At 43.1% G+C, this 13761-nt stretch overlaps 2 protein-coding genes across 2 annotated transcripts; one reads left to right on the top strand and one right to left on the bottom strand.

The window, feature by feature from the left end:
- Positions 1-176: 176 nt before the first annotated feature.
- On the bottom strand, positions 177-4805 carry inc (BTB/POZ domain-containing protein inc). The gene is made up of 5 exons (XM_017233001.3): positions 4055-4805; positions 2661-2846; positions 2536-2601; positions 2278-2468; positions 177-2200 (listed from the first exon to the last, which is right to left on the bottom strand). The coding sequence occupies exons 1-5, from the start codon at positions 4385-4387 to the stop codon at positions 2188-2190; spliced, it is 789 nt and encodes a 262-aa protein (XP_017088490.2). The 5' UTR covers positions 4388-4805; the 3' UTR covers positions 177-2187.
- Positions 4806-4947: 142 nt separating this feature from the next.
- On the top strand, positions 4948-5574 carry LOC108119706 (uncharacterized). Its single transcript, XM_017233002.3, has 3 exons — positions 4948-5090; positions 5147-5368; positions 5421-5574. The coding sequence occupies exons 1-3, from the start codon at positions 4994-4996 to the stop codon at positions 5462-5464; spliced, it is 363 nt and encodes a 120-aa protein (XP_017088491.2). The 5' UTR covers positions 4948-4993; the 3' UTR covers positions 5465-5574.
- The last annotated feature ends 8187 nt before the right edge of the window (positions 5575-13761 follow it).

The raw sequence follows: 13761 nt of genomic DNA on the forward strand, positions 1-13761 counted from the left end.
CGCCTTCTTGAATTTTGAATATTCTGCTCAACAAGGGCTCTTTGTTTTCAACAAATAAAAATTCTATTTACAGATTTTTAATGCAAAACACACCAAAGTATTGTTTGTACATATCATCTATTTATAAATTGTAGTACTTCTATAAATAGGACATTCCAAAGAAGAGTCAATATTGCTTTGAAGATGATTTGTTGTTCCAAGAATTTGTTTTATTTATTAAATACACAAAAAAAAAATATTATTTCGAAAATTTAGTTCATATTATTGAAGTTTCCAGCTTCCCAGTTGCCCCAGACTTAATGCGACGAAAGAATCAAACAAGTTGAATGGTTTAAAATAAAGTTAATGTTATAATTTGAATTTTTCAAGATTGAAATTTTGCAAAAAAGTTTCCAGATTTTGGTCAGATTTTGTCATGTTTATTAGTTTTTTTTGTTTATTCTTAAATGTATTATTATTAGTTTGAGTGAGTGTGGATTATCGAGGACTGGTGCCTGGAATCAGGGTATGGCGAGACACCTATCTGCAGAAACGTGGGTAAACTTGTGAAGAGTTTTATTCTTTATAATGTGGAGGGGGTTAGGTAAGGCCCGGGTGAGTACAATATTATTGAGGGTTTTACATTAGGATTATCGTATTATCGTTTTGAATATCTGCATGTGTATATATATATATGTATATAGCTTTACCCATATTCTGTATCTGCTGTATATCTGCATATATATTTAAAGCAGTTGCGCCATTCTGGTATTGCTGTTTTGCCGGATCCGGGTATATATATTTACGGCATTAACCGGGAGCTGCGTGAACCAAAAATTCACGTTTAGCATAATTTAAAGTTATTCTCTAAATAATCAGCACGCACCTTACGTTACATAAAATAAGTCAAAATGGGTACGACGAGTAGGTGGCGACGTTTTTGAATTGTTATCAAATTTTTTTTTTTTTCATTTTCTTTTGTTTTCTTGTGTATAAATTAGTATCTATGTATTTAAAATTATATACATTAATGTACTTATCATATTATATTATATGCCTGTCTGAACATAACGTCGCCGGATAGGGTTTTCGCTTATAATTCCATCATTTTGTATTATTTGCTTTTTTGTTTTTATTAATTAACATTTCTCGTCACTATCAAATTTCAAGTTTTTTTTTGTTATATTTTTGAGTGCAAGTTCACATAAATTCAGTCGTAATTCATTTGTTTTCATTAGTGGATATCATTGTTTTTGCTTTTCATGTATTATTTTTTTTTGTATTTTTCACTTAAATAAAGCTCAAAAGGTAGTAGCCGGGGGCGTACACAACGCGGAACGAATTTTATACTCAAGAATTTACCATTTGTTTGAACAATTTAAAGTTTTTCTTTATATTTTTTTGGTTATTTTAAATCGAAAAACGTATCTCATTGGACAAACAAATAGTTAATCCTTTAGTTAACGGCTCTACGGTTCTGGGGAGCATCCAAGTCTGACATGTAAATGCAGCTCCAACTTAGAGTACAGTTTATGAAATTAAATTGCTTAACCAAGGACGCGACTGCCCAGCGGCGAAATAGTCGGTGTTGTTATATTGTAAGCACTATAAAAACTACTAAGACCTAACCCTACAAACATCCGCTAAATTGTGCATAATTCCTACCTTATTGTACGCAAGAGAGATCCGTTCAGGACCTGAGAACTGTGCTCTCGCGGAGCTCAAAGCAGAGGCGCTCAACAAAGCACTGGTTGGCTGGTTGTGGTTCTAGCTTAGTTTGTAATTTTTTTTTATATTATTTCATTTGTTTTCTTAGTTTTTGGTTCCACTCGAGTTGAACACATGCACTCCAGCCCACAAATTAGCTCTCTACAGTGCTATATATATATAGTCTATAGTACAGGAGCAAGCGCACAACGCTATTGAAATCGAATTTCAGTATTTGTCTGTTAACTTCTGTTTTGAAACGCGGCTGCTTGGGATGAACTTGGTAGGTGGCTGTGGCTGGTCTGGTATGGTCTGGTCTAGTCTGAAATCCTATAATGAACTGCCTGATGATGTACTGTTGCTAATGTGGCGCTTCCTTGGCGGCTCTTATTGTTGCTGTTGTCTCTATTGTTAGCTGATTGGCGATGAATTCTGTTTTTTGATTGATAGATGATGTGAGTTCGATCTCGTTAAAGGTTTCTATGTGAACATTGTGCGCATTTAAATTCCAAGACTAAAGACATTCAAATAAGAAAGAGATGGAATGTTAGTTTGAGAAACAAATCAAATAAGATAATTATTCATTCTCACATTCGTGATCCTTTCTGCTGCAGGACCTTGGCGCGGTCGTTTAGCTCTAGCTCCCGGCCGGCCGTCGTTCCGCACTCTTTGGAGACCACACACAGGAACTCATTGTTTTCGAAGGGCCCATAACTGGTGTACTGCATACCCAAGCTGATCAACTGCTCGAATCGCCAACCATCCGAAAGCGTTGAGATCATCTAAGGATGAGATTAAGACACAAATAGTTTATCAAAAGCTTTAATATGGAGTTTGGTAAGGACTCACCTGAGTCAGTTCTTGCTCCCGGCACTGAAGCACACGATAAACCCGTTTCTTGTCCGCTTGCGGCCGCTAGAGAAGAAGAGATTGGTTTGGAACATAACTACTTTGTACTTAAAGGACATAGTTACCTGATCCCTGTGACTGATGCACTCCTTCAGCAGTGCTATTAATTGTGTCACATTATAGAACTCGGCCTCCTCCAGTACTCCCTCCTCAGAGACGCCATCGAGTACTAGCTTACCGTGCCGCAAGTAGTTCAGCACCGGGGCAAAGTATTTGGGATCTCTGTCGATCAGGTAGGCGCCAGTTTCGTCCTGCCAATGGGAGAATATTACACGGTGTTAGTAATTACTAATCGAGCTGGGGAGGGGGAGGCCCAACCACCTTAAGGCCACCACTCAGGTAATAGCTAGAATGGCCTGGGGGGGGTGGGTGACCGGACCGGACTCGGTTCGGGGTGTATTTTATGTTCTGGTCTGGTCTGGTCACGGGGTGAGCAACGAATTTAATCAATAGTGAAACACAACGCTCTGGTACATGAATACAAAGTGCAATGCTTATTGTTCGACAGTATTTAAGCATCGTGGGAGGAATATATAACACGAAATTACTATCCATGCACAAAGAGAAAAAGCCCACTGGCTGCCCATTGTAGTTCCGCCGTACAGTAGTGACTGGCAATGATTGTTCATTGCCGTATTTGTTGAGCTTATTTATTATTTCGGTGTACATAACAAGAGGCCATCTGGAATTTCTCTGTGGAATTGTGTTTGAATATAATTGTTTGTGGTTTTGGTCGCGTTCATGTTGTGATTATTGTTATGATTGGGCCTTTATTTTTTTTGTTGTTTTCAACCACCCTACCATCAGCACCACCCACGGAGCTGCGCCCGCTCCAAGGCACCAAGGCTGCAAGGCTCAAGGACTTTGGTCAGCAGGGCCTCTGCCTGTCACTGCGAAACTAGTTCACCCACACAACTATGTCCAAGTGCAGCAAGTGCAGAGCTCTCCGGCTCTCGGCTGCAAGGTCTCTGTTCTTATTCTCTCTGGCTTCTCCTTGCCAGAGTACACTGGGTCACTCGCATATGATCTGTGTTTTCGACAAAAAGTTTATTACTTGAACGAGAAACAATTAAAAATGAAATAAAAGAAATATTCAAAAAATTACTAATAATAGACATAACTCACACCAATTACATTTGTTTACGATATTCTGTATCTTGAATATTGAGGTATTTGCTCTCCACTGTGTGACCTGCGACCTAGAAAAACGATTTTTCTGCGCTGGCTAGCTATGCTTTCACTGGCTGCCACTGCATGACCTGCATTGGGTCACCCAGTCATACATGTGCACTAAAATTTTTGGTGTTGGAATGGCCTGCCTTATTACTATAATTATAGCCCAGCCACGATGGTGGGGCGATGCTATTAATGTGTAATATTCATGAGTGTGCGTGTGTCTGTGTGTGTGGGGGGGTAGGGCGACCAGCCAGAGCATGGGGGGAGAGAGAAAAATACTCACCCGATCCGATATCAAGTCGCAGTCTTCCTGGATCAGACGTGACAGAAAGGAGTTGGGGTCGCGGGAGAGCGTCGTCTTTGTGGTGAGGAAATAGGTGCCGCCCACATTCAGCTTGACCCACTGGTCGGTGCCCTGCTTCTTCAGCACATTGGGGCTCTTGCGAGAGTTTATGAACACAGTGCTCATAGTGGATCCGTTGTTATCTCCGTCTGCTGCTGCGTCTGCGGATTTGTTTCTGCCAGTTGCCTCGCCGTGGAGGTGCTGTTGGTGGCTGCAGGATTTAATTTCTGTCGTCTCTGATGAGGAACTACTGCCTGGACACCTGAAGTTCATGGGCTGCTCTTCAAGTCACTTGGCTGCTTATCCAATTACCCAACTTTTCGTCACGTTGTCTGATTGTCCGCCCACACTGTTTGGTTGCCCTCGCCACTCGTCGTCACACTCCGCACTCCTGGTCGCAGTTGCAGTTGCAGTTTTAATTTCGATTTCAAGCTCAGCTCCAGCTCATGCTTTGCCCCTTCCTCCCCGTTGGCGTTTCCTCTTTGTTGTCGCTGTGTCGCTGCTCGAGGTGCTGCTGCCCTTCCGATAATTCCGCTTTTCCTTCGTGTCCTGATTGCCTGCGCTGGTCACTTGGTCGTCCGTTCCATTGGCCTCGATTCCTGGGCGATTTCGCTGATTTTCATTTACCTCACCAAACAAAAACACGGCCACAAAACCTCAAATACCATTACATTATAGAGCTGGGAAAATATCGTACAGGGAGTGCGATAGGCATGCTGCAACTGTTATCGACTTATCGATATATCGTTTGAGGTGAGAATATCGCTTTTGGTGAGTTTTTCAAATACGAATTTGAAATTTCTTTTTTGATTTTGATGGCGAGCATGTTATGATTGCAGATCCATGGATCAGTTAATACTAGACGACTAAACTGTCAACATGACAACGATTACTTTCCTTCTGTTGGCTTGCGTGGCCACTTCTTTAGCCTCGCCCATGCTCTACAAGCTGAATCCCGGCGAGAAATACGAAGTAGGTAAGTGTTTTCTAAATATATTTTATTTATTTATGATTAATATAATCTTTCCCTAGATCTAGTTCCTATATCATCCACTGTGATCCCTCTGACTGTCCTGGAAGTGAGCTATGGAGCCGGTGGAAAGCCCAGCGAGGAGTACAAGGCGGCCTATCTGCGAAAACTGAGAAAGCAGGTCCTCCAGCGGGCGGACAAGGAGCAGCAGGGTGCCGGAGACGACGATTTCACACCCACCATAGTTGCCGTGGCACCTGCCGATGCCGATTCCCTGATTACAGGTGAGTTTTTCATCGTTTTTCTGTTTCCCAATCTGATTAATCTCGTTTAAAGCCAAGACACATCAAGTGGAGAAGGCCAAAGTCAAGGACATTTGAATGGAGGTGGACCTGTCCTAAGTGTAGTGACCAAACTGGTGCTGGAGCTGGAGCAGGTCTTTGAGCTGATGTCATATAGTGCGTGGAATAAACAACATCTAGCCATCTAGCCGAATGGCAAATCTTGTTTTGGTTTTGGCCTTATTGGGTCGATTGTGTGGGCTTTGCTTGCGAATGACGCAAGGTTTTGGCCAGACATCAGACTCGAGACTCCAGACTCTTAAGTCTCTTCTTTATTATTTTTTTTTTGAATAGGAAGTGCCAGTGAAAGCCGGAATTTATAACAATCAATCGCCTCTGGCATTTGTAATAAATGATGGAGACCAATAGTTTGTCCAGCCATAATGGTAAAAAGTAGAAAAAAATAAAAAACTGTAACAAACAAAAGCTCCAACAAGCCATGGGATAGTGGCATTATCATGATTTTCAAGCCAGTTAGTCACTTTCCTTCCCCCTCGATGTCTTCTTTGTTGCCCTTGTTTGTGTGGCTTGTTTTTTGTGGGGGTACAGGACACAGGACTCAGGACTCAGGTGAGATTTTTTTTGTGCTAAACAGAAAGCTTTGTTGTTTCCCTTTTTGTTTGATTTCTTTTTTTTTAGAGCCTTTTCCATTGTCAGGAGTCCTGCATTGTGGACTTTAGCCATCTAATGTATTTTAAGCTGTAGTTGGGTGTAAGTAACACAAACAAGTCAGGGGCAGCACTTTAAAGAGCTTTGGAATTCCTAATCATCTGACAAGAGGAAATATTTATAATTGCTGTATCCTTGGCTTGTTTTATTTTCAAATATGGTTTTAATTATAGCTCTTGTGTGTCGTTGACACTCTTTTTCCAGCCTCTAGGGCTTCAATTAATAGCAGCGCCTCTTCAAATTGAATGTCAACATTGCGTATACGCCTACGTGTCCCACTTGTGTTTGCAGATGTGGTGGCTTTTGTTGTTTTGGCGGTTGCAGCATCTGATTGTTTGTGCCACAAATGTCAGATGCCGTTTCTAATCGATTTTGCCATTTTTCTACAAGAGAGAGGACAACTAACAAAGTTCGCAAGCTTTTTTAAACCACAATCCTTCATCAGGCTATGGTCACAATCTCCTAAAAATTCAAAACTTTAGAATTTTGCCATTTTGTCTCCTTCCGATACTCATAGTTTCTCCAATTTATACCCGATCGGAGAAAGGCATACCTTTCTGTAATCAGAGTGAGGAGTAGCTCAATCCCTCATTTAAATCATTTTCTAAGTACAGTTTTAAAATTTTTCGATTTTTTGCAAGGGGGTCCCCTTCAAAAATCCCCATTTTCGAATTTGGCCATTTTGTCTCCTTCCGATACTCATAGTTTCTCCAATTCACATCCGATCGGAGAAAGGCATATTTTTCTGTAATCAGAGCAAAGAGTAGCTCAATTCCTTATTTAAATCTTTTTCTAAACACAGTTTTAAAATTTTACGATTTTTTCCAAGGATTTCCTTTGAAAAAATTGACTTTCCGACCATGGCACCCCAGTTACGTCTATATCTTGTCCAATTTACATCCGATTCTTAAGGATAATGTCTTAAATGATTTCAAGATTTATTCCCCATCAATCTTTTTAACAATTGGAGATGCAAAGGATGTGGTTATCCAATGAAGACCCTGTCAAGGTGGGAAGGTAACGTTAGATTGAAAAGGCTGGAATATCCGGCCCGGCCATGGAGACACGATGTCATTAATTTCTTTTTGTTGGGGCTCGCCTTTGTATTTTGTGCCAGGGACATGGCAGAGGGCGTGATCTAATTGCGGATTTTGGTTGCATGCCGATGCAGTTGGTCCTCCGATTTCGATTCCTATTCCGATTTTCATTTCCATTCGCATTCATGTTCGAACACAGTTTGCCTTCCGGCTGGCCTCTATTGACCCGACTCCGGGCTCTGGCGATGGTGCTGGGCTCTGGTACTGTGTTGTCCACCCGGAGTATCGTGCAGCGTGGGAATTTATGCAAATGAGCTAGGGGGAGGTGGGCTGGATGGGGGTTTCACGTCTAATTGGCGCACGTCCTGTTCGTCGTGCATCATCCGGTGACTTCCAGAGCACCCAGCCATCCAATGATGTGGAAAATTACTTGAAACTTGTACTGTTTTGTCGGTTTATCAGATGAAACAGGAAGAGTGCCTTTCCCCGGCTAACCAATTTATTTTAAATGCTTTTATCTCTGTTTTCTGCTTTCTTATTTCTCGATTTTAATGTATGAGTATGTGTGTGTGTACTTTCAAGGATAAACTAAGGGGGGAGAAAGGTAAAAGAACTCTTTAGACTCCCCAGGTTTTTCGTCTTTTACAGAAAATGTCTCGAGGGCAACAAAATCGGTAACTTAATGAAATTTTGGGTTGGGCAAACAGAGCTTCAAAAAAACAAGGACATACATGGCCCAACACACACACAAACACACAGGAAAATGAAATTATAACAAACTTAAAGGCAACGGAAGTGCAGACGGAAGAAATGGACGACCGGATGGGGCGTGGCTCTTCCCAAAATCATCGGCTAGCGTAATTAATCGACCTTTCAATGCTACCGTATCGTAATCGCATCCATCAAAGTCTCAGGTCTCAGGTCTCAGTCTCAAAACTGAAAAAACCCAAAAAATTCAAAGTACGAACCGGAAAACAGGAAGCCGGATAATCCCGGTATAGGAACAGGAGCCATGGCAGCAACCTCCAATCATCTATCATAGACATTCCCATTCTCTTTCTGTATGTATGTGTTTGTGTATCCACCTTCACACATACATACATACATATACCATATTTATCTAAAAACGTTGCCTCATCACCACCTCCCCCGCTCATTCAAATCTAATCAACGAATACACGTCGCTATCTTTTTCCAGACCGAGCGTCTTTACAGGCAATTTATTAATTTGGCAAGTTAGGCCACAGGACTAAGGACTCGGGCATCAAAAAAAAAAAAACAAAAAAAAAAACAAGGATATAACGGAGGGATAAGATGGAAACTATGGAAACAAGAAAAGCCGCAAAGCGTCTTCTTTGGCGCAGATGGCCTGAAATTCAAGCCGAAAGCTGAAAACCGGAAAATAGAAACCATCAAGCAGAGTCCTTCCTTCCCGCCAACCCCAACGGCTCCCCCCCAAAAGGATGACACACTATGACACAGTGATGGCAGGTGCCACTAGATTATCCGTGAATATAATATTGAAACTAAATATAAAAGCAATGAATAAATAAATAACTCATACGTCATGTTGTCCGATTTGGAAGTTGGTTGCCTTTTTTAAAGAATTAAGCTCTGCTTAAAGAACTTCTAAATTGAATTTGACATTTGAGATTGATTAAAATTATGTGTGTGTAAGCCTCATCACTATGCGGGGAGCATTCCGAAACAGGGATTCGATTGGAGGAGTTGCACGGAGAAAGTCAGGCAGGACAGGATAAACGGTGGCAGCGAAAACAGAAGCAGAAGAGTAGAATCAGAATCAGAAGCAGAAGAAACGCGACAAAAGCGTACAATAAAAACAAATCAACACGTGGTTTCTGGACACCATCCCGAGTACTATGGCCGTTGAGGTCGAGGCCTACCCAACACCACCCCCAACATGGGTGAGAGCGACGCAGACGCAAAAGAGAAAGTTCAAGGGTTGCCAGATAAAAAAAAGGTGTAAACCATAAAAGCTTATTAAATGCAAGCTTGATTTATTAGATAATATTACTTTTAATTATAAATATTAATATTTAAAAGTCTAGCTTTATTTTTTAATGAAACTTTATTGATATAATTTGTAATATCCTCTCCTTCGAATCCTTTTAAAAGCTTAGGGTGACAACCCAGACAGCAATTGGGTTTGGCTAACGGTAGAGCCAAGAGAGCCAAGAGAGAGAGAGCGCCAGAGAGAGAGAAATATTACGTGAACGCTGCAGGAGGGCGTGTTACATGCCCGTTTGACGCAGGCTGATGACGCGAGGAGAAACGAAATCGAAATCGGAACCAAGTCAATCCCTCTTTCTCTTTGACATTGACAATGCTCCGGCTTCGGGATTTTGGGCGGCTTCGGGCTTTCAAGCTTCGGCCCAGGCACACCGCCCCCTCCCCCTCAAGCACCCCTACTGGCTAGTACCGCGAAAAACGAGCACACCCCCCCCAGCCAGCGCCTGTATGTGTGTGTGGATTTCGTAACGTGCCTCGGGATGCTTGGGATGCTGGTGCTCCTCGGGATGGCTGGCTGCTCTGCTCTGCGGACACCCGGGATGATGGCAGTGCCATTCGGTGGCTCGTCGCATTCAGTCCGCAGAGCGCGCTCCGTTCCTCTCCGTTCCGATCCGCTCTGCTCAGCTCGTTCTATTCTGTTCTGTTTAATGGCTTAATTCTGTCCTCCGGTTCTCTGTACAGAAGGCGTTGTTGTGTTGTGTTTCTTTGTTTTTTTTTTTTTTGGAATGATTTTTGTTGTTGTGTGTGTGTTTTTGCCAGCGGATCCTTTGACCCTTGGATCAAGCAAGCACTAGAACTGAGAGACAGGATCAACTTCGGATCAACCCGGAACCAAAAACGAGCGCCAAGCATCCAGGCAGGCAGGCAGGACGACGAGCGGAATGTGAACGGAAATGTAAGCAAAAGCATCCTCGATGTCCCCGCCCTTGTCCTGCAATTGTGTTTTGTTTTATAACAAAGAACAACGGTACATTTATGTGCCTGGCTGACTGGCTGACAACAACAACAATAATAATAATAACTGGGGGAAATAACGGTACTCTAGAACAATAATACCAAGCGGAGAGCGAGTCAGCAATGAGAGCAAAAAAAAAAAAAATTAAATGAATTTTCTGTTGCCTATTTTTTGGGGCTGTATGTAAAAAGTCTGCCTGTTTTAGGGCTAAACTGTATTAGTGTGCGTGTATTTTTTTCCCCATTTTTTTTTTTTTTGGCAATGTGTGTGATTGTGGTAGTGTGTGTGTTTGTGTCAGTCTGTGAGGCTGCGTCGTCGTCGTCATCGTTGCCTTTTACTCGTGTATTTGTACTTGTCGTGGCTGTTGTGCGTGCCTTTGACTTTTTGGGTGTGGACTTGTTTCATGTTTCAGCTTCTGTCTCATCTTTCCATATCCTCCATAGCCGTCCTCCCTGCCGTTTTTGGGGGCGCCCAACCCCCCTCCCCCTTGCCCTGGCAGCAGCTTACGCCCCTGAACTGTCACCATAAAACAAAAACTTTTTCGGCCAAGAAGAAGAAGAAGCACCAGCAACAACAAAAAAAAACAAAAACAACATCAAACAAAATTATGTGCATTTTTTAAAAAATAACCAAAAAAAAAAAGGACGAAAATGCAGTCTCTTTGCTTGTTTTTTATTCAAATCCTTTTTTTTAAGAGAGTATGTGTGTGTGTGTCTAATAGCAACAACAACAACAAAGGCAGTGCATTAAAAGTGTCGAAAAAAAAAGAGAAAAAAAAAAAAAGAAAGCAGCCTGAAATGCAAACAAAAGCCACGGGAACTACCTTTCCACATCCTACCAGCCCCTTCAGCGTCGCCCCTTATGACACATTTTAATTATGAGTCCTGCATGAACCCCACCACCCCACCACCCCTCTCAGCCATCCTTTTCATAACTTGCATTATTCTAAAAGGACGAAATTCGAGACGGTAGGCCAAGCGGATCAGCTGCCTTGGGTGTTTCTTTTGGCGCGTGTTGGCGCATCCTTTTTCGCCTGCTTTCCGGCCCATACTTTAATCCTTTTTTTGCCACCCCACCCAGGTGGTCTAGGCACCTTGCTATCTCTGTATCCTATGTTGCAGTTCGGAACGTAAACAAACCCCATCAGCATAAATCAATAAACTCCTACTGCCACCACCTGGCATGTAGCTCCTTAAAGGATATATCATTCTAGAGTACCCATAGTGGTAGTCCTTTCTCTTTGTGGCTATCGGATTACAGTATTTTAGTGCTATAATAAGGATAATAGCTATAAGGATATTAAATATTCTGTTGGTGGCACAACAGTTGCAGTTTTCTAGGAAGCTGCAAACTTTTTTTCGGTTTTTTTTTTTTTGGTTTTTTTTTTCTGGCTGGCCAGAACAGGACTCGGTAGACGTGTTTGTGTTTCCTAGTCCTTCTGCAGGCTGTGTAGTCCTTGTTTTATGTTGCACCAGTGTTGTCGAGTGGCGTGTAGTGGGATTTGCATTTTCGGGGGCACAACTTTTGGGGGCACAAACTTTTGTTTGCTTGTTGTTATGGCGGCTCGACACGACACGACATCCTCGTGCCCCGAACGGGGGTCCTGAGTCCTGAATTAATGAATCGAATGCCAGACTTGGATTTGATAGATTATACACCCAGTTGGCACTATCCTTTTGGATGCCACAAAGGATATACAGTTGACAGACAAAAACCGTTTTGGTCCAAAAAAAAAAAAAAAACTAATAAGGCTGACAGCGGTCGTGGCTCTGTCAAATTAGACGCCAAACCAAAAAAAGGATAAAACATGGCGCAAGGATAAGCGAAAGAAGAAGCCGAAAATAAATGAAAATATTGCATTTTGTGGGCGTGGTCAGGCCGAAAGAAAGAAGAAGAGCAAGAAGTGGGAGAAGAGCCAAGGAAATGTGAGTAGGGCTAAAAAGTAAATAACTGTCAAAAGGGTCCAAGGGAGTAGGTGGAGTGGGTGGAGTAGGGATATCCATGCTCAAGATGCCTCATAAATACGAACACACACATCCTTGGCAAAATGGCGGCCAGTTTCTAATGGTTTCTTTGGTCCTGGCAAGGACTAGGAACACATCCAACACAGCCGCATTAATAAGACGAAGCTGGAAGCTGCCGGAGCAACAAACATTTGCAATCAAAAGTTTAATACGCCGTGAATTCATTACACGTCCAATGAATGATCCTGCCAGCCTCCCCAGCCTCCCTAGCCTCCCTAGCCTCCCCAGCCTCCCTCGCCCTAGCTCCTTGAACATCCTTGTTAGTCTGTTATTTTGGTCCTTTCTTTCTTTCTTTCTCCTCTCTCATAAGATACAATTTATTGCCCTCATGTACGAGGTGAACAAAACACACATACATATGTAAGGAGTGTGGAGTCACACACACACACACTCGCATATCCTTGTGTATCCTGTAGAAAAGAAGCCCATGACCTTCGGCGTTTTTGGCGGCCATTGCATGGCTGAGGATTTCGCTTTTCCTTTGGCTTCCAGTCTGAGTCCTGCCTTTGAGTCCTGCCTGCCCCCCAGTTGTTAGTTGTTTTCTGGCGAAAAGGTCCTGTTAAGGCCTCCTCCCCCTCCCCCTTGGTAATCACTCCTTTCCCGCCCAGTCGCCCACTGAAAAGGCGGTGAAAGCCAGCAAGAGAGAGAGAGAGAAAGAGTGTGTAGAGAGAGAGAGAGCGCCTATTGACAGTCAGGATGTCTGGCATGTGTCAAAATACAGTTAAGGACGAAAGAGAGAGAGAGGGAGAGAGAGAGGTTAGGGGGGTCAGACAGAGTCGCCACCAACAAATTATAAGCCAAAAACATATTCAGCCAGCAGGATCCTGGCTGGAGGAGGGGGGAGGAGTGGCTGGAGGATGTCCTGGGCTGCGTCATGCATTCGCATTCAATGATGACGCGAAGCCACAGCAGGCGACGCCCAAAGCCCACACAGAGAGAAACAGATTGGAGGGCATATACTCCTCCTAAAACTAGAGATTCTTCTATTTTGTTCAGTGTCCTTTTCCAGCCCCCCAACCGCCCCCTCTACCCGAAAAATAAAAGCCAAAACCAAACAAAAGGGAAAACGCGAAAAAAAAGGACGAGAAGGATAAGATAGGACGAAACTACCAGCAGTAGTATACCCACAGTATGTGGGAGATATTTATGATGATGACTTTCATAAGGGGGACAGGACCAAAAGGACCACAGGACCAAAAGGGGGGTGGGGTGGCCGAAGAGCAAAGGACCAAAAAGCGACCACACCCCGAAAATATAGGCGTTTTCCGACGCTTTCCGATTTCGAATTGCTGATTTTTGCTTCCGCACGTCCTTCCACCTCCCTGTCGTTCTGTTATCCTGCCACCCCCTAGCACACCCCCCCCTTTAGACACCCCTCCTCCCTCCTGTATGACTTTAACAGTTGGGGGATTTGTTGCTTCCGCGATCCTGAAACATTAAAAATAATTAAAAGTGAGGAAATTCACGGGCAGGAGCAGAAGCAACAGCAACAGCAGGATGTGAAAAAGTAGCAGACGGTGCAGAGGACATGCCAGGCCAGACCAGGCCAGGCCAGGCCAGGACGAAGGTGCCAGGAGAGAGTAGGAGTTGCCGTCGGCAGCCGGTGTCCCATTTAATTTA

Source organism: Drosophila bipectinata, chromosome XL, assembly GCF_030179905.1.
Source record: "Drosophila bipectinata strain 14024-0381.07 chromosome XL, DbipHiC1v2, whole genome shotgun sequence".
NCBI lineage: Eukaryota > Metazoa > Arthropoda > Insecta > Diptera > Drosophilidae > Drosophila > Drosophila bipectinata.